Below are 15,149 nucleotides of genomic sequence, written 5' to 3'. Positions count from 1 at the left end.
AAGTATCCCAAAGGAATTGGTTTGTCTTCTTTATGTTGGAGGTAACGATATACTGTTAGTTATGCTGATGGTGAGGTACAGGTACAGAACATGTCAGTTATTACCCTTTAATACACAAAATGTATTCTTTCTATTAGCCCAGTTTTTAACTTACTGAAAAAAATTCATGAATGAGAGGTTGTAGAGAAAAATATTCTTTTAAAAAAAAGCCATTTTAAAGATCAGAGGAAGAAGTGTGAGTAGGGGAGGGGGCGTACAGAGGTATGAGCAGCAGGACAGCAGAGAGACATGAGAAACAAGAAAGCCACTCAGGGGTCTGAAGCCCAGTTCACTGGACAAGTAGGCTTAAGTTGTAAGACTCCCTGGGAAAAAACAGTCCTGTTAAGAATATAAACTCTGGTCCTATCAATTCTGAAATCATCTCATTCAATCTATATTATATCTATTTTTCTATTCTCTCTGTAGGTATAGAATGAACTCACTGTAATACTAAGTGGTTTAGACAAACACACAGATTCTTATAAATAATAAAAACCAACTTATTCTCTGGCAAAAATGTTCTGAATTTTAAGAACACTTTCAAAACAAGCAATAGGTGCTTATATTTGCATAAAATGATTTAAAGGAACAGTGTTCAGTTTAAAAGATAAAAATGGTATCTTAAAATGACCACTTTTCCACTCACAAAAGTATGTAGAGCACTAGGCATTTATCTCCCCCCAACTATTCCAGGAAAAAAGTTTCTCAGTCTTGACAAGAAGAAACAGAAATCCCCCAAATTCAGTATCTCAAGATCTTTTTCTTCTGCCTTATTTAATTTGACGCAAAAAAAAAAAGAAAGAAAAAGAAAAACACTGCAGCAACATAAATGTGTTTGTTCATTTATATAAATTTCTTCATTTACAAAACACCCTAAAGCACTGATGTCTAGACAAATTTAAAAATTTTTTTAGTAATTGGTTAAAAAAATTTTAAATGTAAGTGGGCAGTAGGTTTGTTTTCTGGAATATTAGGCAGGTTGTAGTGATACAAGACCATTTCCTGATTAGACCAAAAGATATCCATATTTCACAAGCAACAGGGAAAAAATTAACTTAATGATGCTGCACAGAATAAGATCAGAGAAAAATAAAAGTTGTAACTTCCCTCAAAGAAGCCAATGACTTCAAAGAACCTAATCTAAAGATTGGCAGAGGTTCTAATTTTGAGAACAGTTCATTAGACACCTTAACATTAAATCAAATTTCAGACTTTAAGCCATATGTGTCCAAAAGCATACCAGAATATTCTGAATTAAATTCCAGTCTCTCTTAAATTCAGAAATTACCAGAAATCAGAGAGTTTAAGAAATTCTGGTAATATTCCTTTCCTAAAGAAACCAAAATGCATTTTTGGACATTTCAGCCATGCAACAAAGTAGAAAATTTTTTTAGTTGATGCAATTTCAGAATTAAAGCTTTCTCTACATTCGATTACCTGAATTATAAAGCTCAAAACTATTTGTCCATCATAGCTTTCTTGTCATACAGTCTACCAAACACTGTGTTAATAAAGACAGCAATATTGAAACAAAGTGCTGGAAATGTACATAAGACATTTGTTAAGAAATGATTTGTTTGTAAAGTTTTTAATAAAATTTTAACATTTTCATCAAGAGCTACTTTGAAATACTTAGAATCATTAAAATTTAATAATTCACATGATTACAAAACCAAAGAACCTCCTACCAATAAACTCAAAATGTGTGTGTGTACGTGTATATATACATACACACAAACTATCAGCCTGTAAAGTAAATTATTCCATTTTTTAAACTACTTTTTTTCTACAGGTTGCTTATTCTGCTCATTGTTAAAGAAACTGTTTCCTCTCAGAGCAAATTCTACCATTCTCTTTCATGCAGTAAACCCAATTTTGGCTTTTATGACTGTGCTACAAATGTTTCTTAGTAAAAACAAAGTTGCCAACGTCTGAAAAGTAATCAGAAATGCATTTAAAGGGGAAATTACATTTTCATTTAAGAACAGAAAATTATGCAGTGCCTTGTAAAATCTACCACAGGTAATGGGAAACAGAGGTATCTCACACACACACACACAAAACATGCTTGCATGCACGACAGAGTAGTAAGTCATGGGGCCAAAGCAAGGAGAGTGATATATTGATATCATATCCAGAAAACATAAAGGCTAAACAAAATAATTCCACCCTCAATCTCACTGAATTTTGTATCTTAATTCACCCTTGACCTTTGAGGCACAATATATTTATAGACAAGGTTCCCTGAGGTTCCCCTCCCCTCCCCACAATGAGCTCATGATAGATATAAATAGTTAAGTGGCAATTGTTTTGAATCTAAATGAACTTCAATAATCTAACTAACTGGTAATGAACAATAAGCTAAAAAGATAACTGTATTGCATATAAGCCAAGGCAATTTAGAAAGAAATTTGAACCAAGCCTGTCAGATTTACCAATGCCAGCTCACCATCCTATTGTAAAAAAAAAACATGAAAACCCTCATCCTCTCACCTTGGAGTCGATTTTTTTGAAGTGAGGATCCTCTTCATCCACCTCAAAATAGAGTTCGGAGGAGGTGACAGAAAGAGTGCCCTTTACTACAACCGAGGGGGCCACAAGCTGAGCTGGTGTGCTCAGGCTAACAGGACCTGCCAAAAATAAAATAAAAAATAAGCCACACCAGTTAGAATTACTTCAAAAAATCACATTTGACCAGAAATTTTATTTCATCTTGTTATTCTCACTTCTTGTACTAAACTGCCTACCATTTCCTTCTATATATACATTTTCTATCTACCCCAAATCTTTCTCTGAAAATGCAGTTAGGATTCTTACACTAGAAGACAGGATTATTAACAGGAGGTTAATAATAACACTAAACTAGAATGTAATTATTTTACAGGGAGTCTGCAAAGCTTTGGTCTAATCTCTAGGTAAGAAGGTGACTCTGCTTAAATAAGTCGATTCACATTCCATTTAGAAAACAAGCCTCAGGCTATCAAACAACATGGAACAACAACCAAGAGCAAGGCAGCCTCAATAGGCCTTTCAGGGCCAGGGGTGAGCTAAGAGTTTAGCTGAGACATGACTACAAAAAGATCACTCACTACCTTATTAATGAAGTGAGAAATACTGAACTATATTCTCTGATAAAGATTTTGTGCCAGGTTTACACAAATCCTCTTCCATTAAAACTTTACCCCATCAAAGACTGGTACAAATACTAATTTTCTAATCCTTCCTTTCCACTGTTAAATATTGTTCAATGCTTCCAAATCTAATATTAGTGTAGTTCAGGGACTCTGGGAGTAAACAGCTGGAGGGTGGGTTTCCAAGTGAATGAATTTTTATTGGAATAATCAAATCTCCACAGGGCTTATCAAAGAGACAAATCAGACTACTACTGAAAACAATAGATTCCCTACAGATAGAACAGTATAAAGCATATTAGAGCTAAACCTAAAATAAAGGCTAAAAACAATTATATTTTTTTAAAAAAACATATAACACACACATACATATATAGAGTTAGATATAGAAAGAATCTGAAATACCACATTAATTCTTCGTTGTACAAATCCTATAGGGGAAGAAAATAGTAGAAGAGAAGATTGGCACTTACAGCTCTGAATTAATATAGTGCCTATAAACAAGGTGTGCCCATTCAGGTAATCAATGAGTGAATAAGTGTTTCAAAATTCAGATGAATTGACATTTCCATCGATTGTGAGAAGGGTGATGGTCCTTAATCTCACATCAATCTTAATGTGTGCCAGTAGGACAATAGAAGGGATGCTCTGCGGAGATCAGAGCAGGTTTTGCCCTCTATTCCCAACGTACAAATACATTGTGTTTGCAGATGGGCAGCAGATAGCTGCAGAACGGCCATGATTTCCCAAAGCTCATCCCTATAAATGGATGAAATAAGCAGCTATGTGTTCTTTTGCTGTCTCCTTTTGCCCTCTGTACATTAGCATGTAATACTGAGAAGAAATAACATTTTTTCAATCACTCTCAGACATTCAATTACAGGGTAAGCAGACAGCTGCAGGAGCCAGGGCAGCCTAGGTCCTACAGAAGACCCCTGACAATTTCCACTTCATTTCTAACCCACACCACTTTATTAGTGTGGATTACTTCTTAATCCTATTGCCATTGTCAAGATTATATAATTAAACTCCCCTTTCACCTCTATTACTGTATGAATGTATTACTAGTAACAAGAATAGAAGTACAATAGAGGAGGAAAGGGGTATGAATGTGGAAAAAAAGTACTAGAGAATAGCATTATCCACCCTACTCTCCACTCCCACCAACTAATTTTATTTTACTTTACAGAGTGGTTTACAGTCATCAGAGAAGATACTATCTCCCATTTTTGCTTTTCCTTGTCAAGTTGCTTGGGAGCACAGGTTGCAGATATGTCACCAAATAAAAGATTTTTAATCCCCTTTCTCTCAAAATCAACTGAATGGAAGACTATGTAATTTTCACCTATATAAATTATAGTATGTTTTCATTCTTTCTTCTTTGAGGGACATAGCCACAGGCATTTAAAAAAAAAAAAAAAGCAATTTAATGAATGACTAAAATGTCAGGCTAAACAAGAGAATTTCTCCCACAAGGGAAGTAAAACTGAGAATCTGCAGAGTGCAAATCAAAATTCCTACATCAAGAAAAATATGTGAATCTTGTGAAGGAATCTTGTGAAATTCTTGGAATTGATTTTTTGAGTTAGATGCACATGCAATATGTTCACTAAGACCTGTGTATCAAAGCAAATAGCTCATCTCCTTCCAAACTTTAATTACAAAATAACTGGCCAAATTTTACTTATAGTCTTAATTTTACAGAGGTTTGGTAACTCCTATGGGATGTGTGAAGCAATTTCGTTTTGTTGCTGCTGTTTTTAAACATTTTTCTTTTTCAGTGAAAATCATAAAAGAAAAAAACTGAGGAGGATAAGGAGACTGCATAGATTAGTAAAAGAGAAACTGTACTAGATGAGGGGGAAAATGTTTGCAAGAACAAAAACAATCTCTAATTAATGTAATTGTGAGTGTAAGATTGGGAGTCCTAGCGGTCACAGCTGAAAAAGTAAGTAATTAGATGCTTATAGTCCCACGAGCTAGCTGAAATGTCTGCACAACCACTGAATTTACCGGCAAGATTCTCTAAATCTTTCTCATCCACGGATGACAGAGTATCGTCGTCGCCTTCCAAGAGGATCTCATTCTCTGAGTTCTGATTTCCTAAAGCCTGACTCTTGATGGACTGTTTTCCTTTAGCAAGGATATCTTCATCTGCGGCTGAAATGAAAAGGAAACAAAGCTGTCCATCAGCTCTTGGAACAGCACTTTGGCAGAGGGTAGGGGCTGAGGTAAGGGTAGGTGGTCAAAGATGGTCACTCTTTTACACACAGAAAGTCATCTCCAGTGGGAAAAGTGATTGGGATGGCACACACGCTCATTCTGACAAACTCGATCCCCCAAGCTAGTCTAATGTTACCCTAAACATGCACCCTAATCCCATTAAATCTGACCCCTGCACTGCTCACCGAACCATTTATTTGCTTATAGTTAGGGAAGGAGGAGCAAGTTCAAAAGCAGCACTTTTTAAAGGAAATTCATTAATTGGAAAAATCAGAACTTAGGTGTGGAAACAATAACTACTTAACACTGGAAAATAAGAAGGATGGATTCATTCTTCCAAATAATATTATACTGACAAACATTCTGAAATGGCTGGGCAGTGGCTGTGGAAGAGAATCCAGAAGGGTCAAAGCTAAGAGAGGTTCACAGTCAGTGAGGATTTGGGCCCAGATACTGAAGGCATATCCACACACAAAGCTACAGCAGTTCCCAGACGCGGCCTTCTCTTCCTCTTTATTCCATCCTCCCTCCTTCCTTCCTCCAGAGTGTCCTCCCCACATTTCACACATACACTCACTCTCCCGCCCCTGGCCCCTTATACAAATATCCAGGAGCAAGGCAATGTGGAAACTAAGAGGAGGTTCCAGCACTACCTCCTCTGCATGTTTAAACTAAAAGGCTATGGCACCCCGGGGGCAAACATAACAGAGAGGCCTGTGGGCACGGAGCCTCATGCAGCCCAAACTGGAGCAGCCTCTGGAGAGAAGCAACACCAGACTCAGGCTCTGCAACAAGGCAGCAACTGCCAGAGGGAGGAGAGAGAGGGAACACCAAACCTAGGGAGCCAGTGAAGCAGCCGCTCTGCAGAACACCTACAGGCAACAACAGGATCAGGCAGGGGCAGAGAAGCAACTGACAGGAAACACTGAAACTCACAACCCCACAACCCTCTAGGACCACACCCCTTGTTTTGAGCAGCTTTCTCCTTAAGAAAAGCAGGAAAGCAGACACTAACTTCTGAATTGTGATTTGAAAAAGCTCACGTGTATATCTTTTCCTAACTTTTTTTTTTTTTAAATGGGTGCACATAGGGAAAGTTAAGGATCTCTACCTGACACTCCTGGTTTCCAGTTAGATAAATCCTAGAGGTAAAACACCTGATCCACCCAGGCTGTAGTCATTGACATGGAAATCAGGTGGCAGGGTCTTTGCTCCACTGCAAGGGCTAGACCCCAGGCAGGATAAAGCAGTCATTTTGCAAAAACATGACATATATTTCTATATAATGTATCCCAAATAGTTAAACAAACTGCACATGTGTCACCTGGTTAACTTGGCAGATCAAAGCTTCTTTAGGTTTAATAGGTATGTTTATGGATAAGGTTAAAGAGAAAGGTTTATTTTTATTTTTTCTCTTATTTACTGTGAATTCACCTTGTATACCATTTATATACAATACTTATGGTACAACTTAAAAGAACATAGGAGCTTTCTATTAAATAAGAAAGTCATGGAAAGAAGCTTTCTGTATTTAGCTCTGAATGCACTCTGTGGGTAAATAAAATCTTAATTTTCTTTCATACTCACATGCAGCATAGTAAGTTACAAACAAATGAAGATCTTGAAAAATATTTGAAAAGATTACATTAATGCATCTAATAATTAAAGTGGCTTTATTTTTTAAAAAACTAGAAAGAAATATACCTATTAATCACTAATTTTTAGGAAAATAGATTATGTCTTTATACCATTGTTTATATTTCAATTATCTATATTTACTTACTCTAAAATAAGAAACACTGTCCTTAGCCCAAACAAGATCTTTAGCAATTTACTATCAACTTTATTAAAAATAAGTTGACCACTGAGAAATGCAAAAGAAGGCACCACTGTCTAATTTTCTTATAAAGTACATTATTATAAATTATTATTTGCCAGTTTGATTTTAGTACAGAATCAGTATGCTAAATTATTTTCATTTTATGAATTTATAATTCCTTCTTCAAAGTAGAAATACTGATAATAAAGCTAATATGATATAGCAAGTATCATGTACAGGGGGAGTGTTCAAGATAAATAGCTAACTTTAATTCTCATAAACCTTCTGCTAGTTCTTCAAGTCAAGGTAAGAAGACAGGCTCAGAGAGGATACATAATTTGCCCAAGGTAACACAGCTCATGAAAATTGGAGTCAGGGTTTATAAACAGACAGTGTGGTACTAGAATCTGTGCTCTTAACCACTATGCCATACTATCTCCTACACGTAAGAAGGTAAAGAAAAGGAAAACAACCACTGTACAAATGTGAATGTATATGTAACTTACTAATTTGTTTATACTAATTCCTGTTTCTCATAGTGCATTTTAAAAGATTAAATCAAAATCACAATAAACTAGTGAAGAATAAAAAATATTCATTTCCAGACCCAAGTTGATGAACATAGGCCAAACACATGAGAAATAACTAAATTCAACACCTTGCTCATTACTTTCTCTGATTATTGCCATACATGTCCTAAAGTACACCAAGCTTATTTGAAAGAAAAAAAAAAGAAGAGAACTCTTTAATCTGCAAATAACTTAAAAAATGAGATTCCCCAATGGCAATCCGCAATGGTCTTAAAATTGCTCTATAAATAAGTTCATACTGATTTCAATGACCACTAAAACTATAATGTGTTATCCCTTCATATTGCAATTAAAAATTTTAAAAATATGTTCCTTGTCATGCTAATATTAAAATGCAATAACTTCTGAATTAAATAAAGTTTTATTTAAAAAATTAAGTAACATAGGTGTACTGAATGCATATACACACCCACTTTTATTTATTTACTTATTTTTACAAGCTCAGATTCTGGAATTGTTCAACCTCAACTGAAAAACCTCTTGTCATGGAAAATATGCAGCTTACTGATATTTAGAATGGTTTTCCTGTAATTAACTCCCCCTTGAGGATTTTAAGTTAGCAGCAGTAAAATTACCAACAGTACTCTAATACACACCACATGCGCTGGTGTTCAATTCTCAGTGGTCTAATAGCTTTCTGCTAAGAAACTTTTTCCCCCCAAAATTAGAACAAAACTGTTCCAAACATAAAATAAAAGATAATTATCATGTTTATATGTGCTGGGGGAAAGTATGTTTTTAACTTTCATTTGTCTTATACTCAATCAACCACTATAAACAAGTATTAACTATTTTGATATCGGTCTGTAAGCATATGCTACACTAGTCTAAAAGTTGTAACTGGATGAAATCAGAAATACTTTTGGTTCAATTTTAAAGCTTGATTCAGATATTTACTAAATAATATCAGATATTGTTACTAAACATAATCACTGTGTACATTTTTCATATCACTAGTAACAGATACCTTTTATTCTGGTTTAATCTCACCTTTTATTCCGGTTTAATATTGATCGTAACTTAGTAATTAAACTGCAATTGTTACATAAAATTGGAGAAATATGTCAACAATGCTATCATTAAAACATGGCTCTTGATTCACTAAAGCTAAGAACAATGAAAGCAGAAGCAGTTCCTCAATATGCAAAGATTTTTAGAGCTCACTCTGGGTACAACTTGATTTATCTACCACAAGACAGTAAGTACAATTAAAATAGAAAAAGGACAAAAGGATACAGAAAACTGTTCTACTTACAATGTAAAAGAAAGGTTCTTTCAAACATCCACTCAGCCAGTAAAGTGGAATTATCAATAGCCTATGTTTCAGTTAAAGTTTATACTTTAATAATTAACCACTTAAAAAAAAAGACTGGAAGAACAAAGTGACTCCAAATGTTCACAGAACAAATATGGATATCCACTATAGTCAGTCACATGGAATGAGAATCACATACCATAACGGTATTCTGAACAGGACTCACAAGGAATATCTTATAATCAATCATTGTCCTAATCAAATTAATTCCCCTTTGTAGTTTGTTATTTGCATAGCATTCTGAGTCAAAAAAATTTACTCTAGAAAAATTAGTGAAACTATTTTTAGTCAGGCATGGTGGCACATGCCTGTGGTCCTAGCTACTTGGAAGACAGAGGCAAAAGTTCGCCTGAGTCCAGGAGGTCCAGGCTGTAGTGAGTCGTGATTGTGCCACTGCACTCCAGCTTGGGAGACAAAGTGAGACGCAAACTCAAAAAAAAAAAAACAGTAACATTACAAAGGATGATCAGGAGAACAAGCCAAGTGCATCTCCTAATGATCATGGGTTACCCAAAGGTTTTAGCTAGAGAACCTAGTACTGTGTATGCTGATCTGGCACGGCTTAGGATCTTTACATGATCTGTCATCCTAGAAAACCAAGTGAGTTACTTGTATCACTCTACATGCTTACAAGACACTTTTTAACTATGTTAAATCCTCCTTATATATTTCTATTAGGAAGCAAATTCTCTACAAAATAAAAATGTCTTGAATTCAGTAGGATTCTACTATTAAACTGTTTCAGTACTTGAATTAAAACCAATCTTTCTACTGTTTAAAACAATTTTACAGGGTTTTAATTTGAATATAAAATTGCCATTATATTTAACAATGAATTTTAGAAGACAGCGTAGGACACTGATATGAAAACCTGACTAGTCATCAGTTAACCTAAGCTTTGGTTCTTTATCTACCAAGAATTATATTGGTTCCCAATTTCCTCAGTTTCCTTCTCTGTAAAGAATAAAGTTAGACTAGATTTTAGCCTAAGGTTCATTCCATATCTAAAAAGTTCTGATAATAAATAACTGCCAAACGGGGCTCTCTGCATTAGGAAAATGTTACGAATCATTACAACTGATTTCTAATAAATTTTAAAACTATAAAATGGAAGGAAGAAAATGCCCTTAGGAATCAAATATCTAGCTTTGCTTGCTGCTGCTAATTTCCATAAAGAATATTTAATCATGAGAGGAAGTATTAATTTTAATTTTAAAATATGACTCAGTTTCTGCAAAGTTAAAAGAAATCTCCCATTACAACATGACTTTTATAAATAACCACTTTGGAGGGTCTCTGTATGAAAAATTACCTAAAGCTCTTTTCCCCAAGCAAGTTAATGTGAACTTGGGAAGGCCAATTAAATTGTCAGAATTAAAAAATTTGTTTTTAACTAGAAGGTAGCCAGAAGTAGAGTCATGGGGCTGGTATTGATCGCCCAAACAGAGAACATCACTCTTCAGGTATTTACTCTGCCACCTTTACACCAGAGGCTTTCCTTCAAATCAAATCAATCTATAAAAAAGATGGCTCTTACTACCTAAAATACATAACTAATCTCCAATGGCACTTCTATTTAGATGTCTTCCTTTGATAATGATAATATAGTTCATGATGCATTTTTAAATGTCCTGTCTCCTTAGTTAAATAAATTATAAATAAAAGAAATCATAAAAAATATAACACTGACATATTATTCTCAGTAATATCTATTTTAAATACTTATTTAAATACTTCATTATTGAAGCCTAGTATTTATCCATGTTAAAAATTATGGAATTTCAACTTTTAATCACATTAACTATTTTGTTTTGCATGCACATTCTTAATATGTATATTTTGATTAGCTTCCATAGTGCTCCAAAAAGTAAAGATGGAATTGCAAAGTTAACACAAAATTAAAACTAAATGTCACCTATAAGATACTTTATTTAATAAACCATTAAAAAATTAAGCTCTTTGCTTATTGAATGTATTCACATAAATTATGCTGATATCAAACAATACCATAATAAAAATCTATGTGCTGAGTTTCAGAAATAATATTTCCTTATTATTTAAAACAAAAATATATTAACAAAATATGATTAATTAGAGCTCGTATCTTTTTGCCAAAATGTTATATTAAATATGACATATCTCCTTAATTGTAAGACTATTGAAGCATCTCCTACAAATTTGGTCAGTTTTCTTATAATATATATTTCAAATTTAAGTTCTTGTTTTTAATCTCTTGGAGTGTTTTAAATATTAATCATAAGATTACTGTAAAATATTACTAAATAAAATGTAATCCATAAATGCTTACCCTTGCTTCTCTCAATTTAAAAATACAAAACAAAACACAAATAACTAATTAACAGTGTGTTAACCTTTTAATACTATATAGTGTAGTCACAGTGAAATCTGCTTCTAAATAGGTCAAAAAAGTCTTCAATGATGGTAAAAGCATTGCAATAAATATCTTTTTTTCAAACATCACTGCAGATGCTTAGCATTAAAAAAAGTTGAAAAAACAATATTATTTTAAAAGGTAAAGTCCAACAATAAAATTATATTAAACAATAAAATAAAATTTCATTAAACTTTAAATAAATTAAAATTAAAATTGATTCATTATTAAGAACCTTGTAATTCCTCAAAATGGTTAAACGTACTATTTTTGATAAGAATGCATTTCTAATAAATTCTGTATAAAATCTGCACTACAACTGTTTAAATCTAGTGATATTCCTCTCAGAATAAAACATTAATAGTTTGTATATATGTGATTTTAAGAAACAAGTCCTCCCCTTCCAGATATAAAAAACTTTTTATGAAAACATTTTATTTTCATGCATAGACCCCAGAACCCACAAGTCACTGTTAAAAGACAGTTTAGAAGACAGAAAAATAATTATTACATTTCAAATTTTAATGCGCTTGGTAAATATCTGTTTTGTTGAAAAGAATAAAACTGCAAAAAAGCTAATTCTCTCAATGTAAGCATCATTAACCAAAAACAAAACAAAAAAGGGAAAGAAAAAGAAAAAAAATGAAAACTATGTCACCACATAAAAAGTATATGCACCCTAAAAGCAAAAGTGGCCTAATTAAATCTACATTTTATTTCTTTCCCCACCTCCTGTAGTGGAAGATGTAGGACCCTGAGACTATTATTGCTTTTAGATCACTTTGTTATTGACTATTCTCTGTATGATCATTTATTTTAAAGGACTGATGTCACATTTGGTGTTATATCTGATGACATATTGTGGACATTTTCCTCCAGAAATGGCTCTTTAAGGCTGAGTGCAAGAGGTTAAGCTGCCTGACTGAGGCCAAACCTAAGATTACTGACTTTTAATCTAAATTTTTAATATCCTTATGGAATATAATTTAACATTTATTTTGTATACTGCATATTTCCATTTAATCATAAGCTGCTGCATGTTAAACTAATATCCTGAAAAAGGGAAATTAAAACTATTTCTGACCTTATTAATACACCAGTTTATAGTTTAAACCAAAATAATTTTAACATGGTGAGGGCATTTCCTCCTTAATCAATATATCTTAATTGGCTTTCAAAAATCATAAAATAATAACGGAAACTCTATGATCAAAGAAAGTATATTATCAAATCCAAAGCACCTTTCCAGTTTTTCCAATTTACTTGTCAGACTTCTACCTAAGCAGAATCATAGCCATATGCATTGTAACAAAAAGGAAAAAATGTTTTGTTAAGATCTCATACATGATGATGCAGAATAGAAACATGAAAATAACGTCCATTCTCTTTTTCCATGAGCCATCCATCATAACCACCCACAAATCAAGACTCAGAAAGTATCCAGGCGCTTGGACATTTATTACTATCTTTCCCACTTCATAATCTCATGCTAAAATACCCAGGTTGGTGGAAAATCATTTACCCACAACAGAACATAGAAATCCATTTGGTTTGTAAATGCTATCTTTCTGATGATATTCCTGATTTAAGAAAGGCTTCCTGGATTAATTCGCTTGAAGCTGAATGTGTCGCGTAAAAGGAGAAATACTTAATCCTAACACTCTGAAACAAAGGGTCTGTGTTAAGTAAATTTTGTATGTGTAACAAATGAATATATCTGACACTATAATTTAATAGGATCCTATACTAACTATAAAAAATTTAACTTCTCTTTCTGGGGTGAGTAACCGTGAAATGTGGTGTTGGATCATTCTACAGTGACTTGTAATAATGAAGTTATGCCTTCATTACCAAGTACTGTACCTGCTGCTATTGGCAAGGACTGCTTTATACACTGACCATGCTCCACGGCTGTTTTTAGTGTCGCTTCAGGATGTGTCGATCCTAGAGGGTTACGCACAAATCGTCGCCGGCGCCGCAAGTCATCTTCCCAGTAGTCAAGGCGCCAGAACTCACGAGGACGACTACAATGAAACAGAGAAGCCACATATGTTAGCAATTATCAAACAGCGTGGTAGCACTGAATTTCTGCATAAAGCTCTCCTTGTTTGCTCTGCCTTTTTTTTTTCTCTCCTTCCTCTTAATTCTCCCTCCATCTCACACTCCCCTTTCTGCAATCTTTACCTTAGGTATGTCCTTGAAAATAACAATATCACCTTCTAGTCTAAGGAACTCCTTTTTCTTTCTTGGAAGGTGAAATGAGCACTAAATACATCATTTTGAAATGAATTGCTGACAGTGTGATCAGTTTCCCCACACTCTAGTGGCATGTGCTCTGATTTCAGCCTCATTTCAGCCTCAGCAGGGCACCTTTCTCTGTAGCTGCATTTATAAACCAGAATAGGGAAAAGGCTATTATAAATATGGTATAGCATTACCTATATTAATCAAAGTCTGTCCCCCTTCATTTTTCTTCCTAATTTGTGCCTTTTTGCACAAGGTCAGTAAATCATACCATGAATTCTTGGTCCAGAAAGTGTTAACTTTAATGAATATCTCAGTTACATGGTTATGTATGTGATAATAAAATATTACTCTGTTTAGATGTGCAGGAATTTAATTAAAATAATCTCTTAAAATATTCATTACATTTAGCCCCTGAGGCTTAGAACAACACAAGAAAATGCATTTCTTTTCCATTTACTGTTTTTAAATAAACCATTTCTGTAGAGTGAAATAGCAATCTATTTTCAAGCAAATCAGATTGGATTTCTGTTTTATGTAGTCTGTTTTTATATTTAATTAAAAACTACATGCTATATGATGTGTAATAATTGCTATATCGAAAGCATACTTTGAGAAATGTATTTTTTTAAAAAAGGTTGACTCAATTCAAGTTCTATGATATTTTCCCCAATTACATCGATCTTTTACATGGCAATATATATGTCAACTTTCTCTCTTGTTAGCTAATCATGATCTAGAATGCTGGAAAATGTTTTATAAGAAAAATACTAATATAAAGTTTTGTCATTTATATTAAGAAAAAAATCTCTACAGAATATATTTATTCACTGAAGATACACAGCATGAACACCTGGAAGTTTCAATAATGAAATAAAAATTTACTCATAATCAAAACTTCTCTAGGAATGACTAATACAAAATAAAATCTTACTTGTATTTCATGAGCTAATAAAATTGTACCTGTCAGCTTTGACAAATTAGTAGTCTTGAACAACTGACAGTCCCAAAATACCCAAGTAAGAGTTACCCTTATTTTGATGTTTAAAAGATGTTATATTTAGAAATTCAAAATAGGTTTGTAAGTAAGTATTTTTATCAACTAAAAATAATCTAATGTTATTAAAAGCATGGACAACAAATAGTACATTATTATTTTTTGAAATATTTTTAAAATAGTAAGAAACCAAAGCTCTTTTCTGAAAATGCTGAGGAGACAATGAGAACATCAAACATCCCCTCTGTTGATTTTGGTCAAAAGGAGGAGATATAATGTAATCAAAGCAGAATACAAAATATTGTAAGAACTGCAGCCCTCAAAAAGAAAAATTACGAAGTTCTTTTATTCTATTTTTTCATTATTCTGTTTACATTTTAAATAAAAGCTAATAGTATA

General features: G+C 33.4%; 1 protein-coding gene across 1 annotated transcript in view; it reads right to left on the bottom strand.

Annotated features, from left to right (window-relative positions):
* The window catches only part of LOC103261089 (lipopolysaccharide-responsive and beige-like anchor protein), a gene marked incomplete at both ends in the record, with an annotated part of 464,304 nt that overhangs the window by 78,060 nt on the left and 371,095 nt on the right, over positions 1–15,149 (bottom strand). Inside the window, 3 exons of the mRNA XM_008058703.1 lie at positions 2,533–2,669; positions 5,184–5,330; positions 13,409–13,533. Of these exons, the coding sequence (XP_008056894.1) occupies positions 2,533–2,669; positions 5,184–5,330; positions 13,409–13,533 (409 nt within the window). The remainder of the gene's footprint in view (positions 1–2,532; positions 2,670–5,183; positions 5,331–13,408; positions 13,534–15,149) is intronic.

Source organism: Carlito syrichta, unplaced genomic scaffold (assembly GCF_000164805.1).
Source record: "Carlito syrichta isolate Samal-C Ts95f unplaced genomic scaffold, Tarsius_syrichta-2.0.1 Scaffold303603, whole genome shotgun sequence".
Taxonomy (NCBI): Eukaryota; Metazoa; Chordata; class Mammalia; order Primates; family Tarsiidae; genus Carlito; species Carlito syrichta.
Note: the sequence above shows the minus strand (reverse complement) of the source record. Positions and strands in the feature narration are given on the sequence as shown.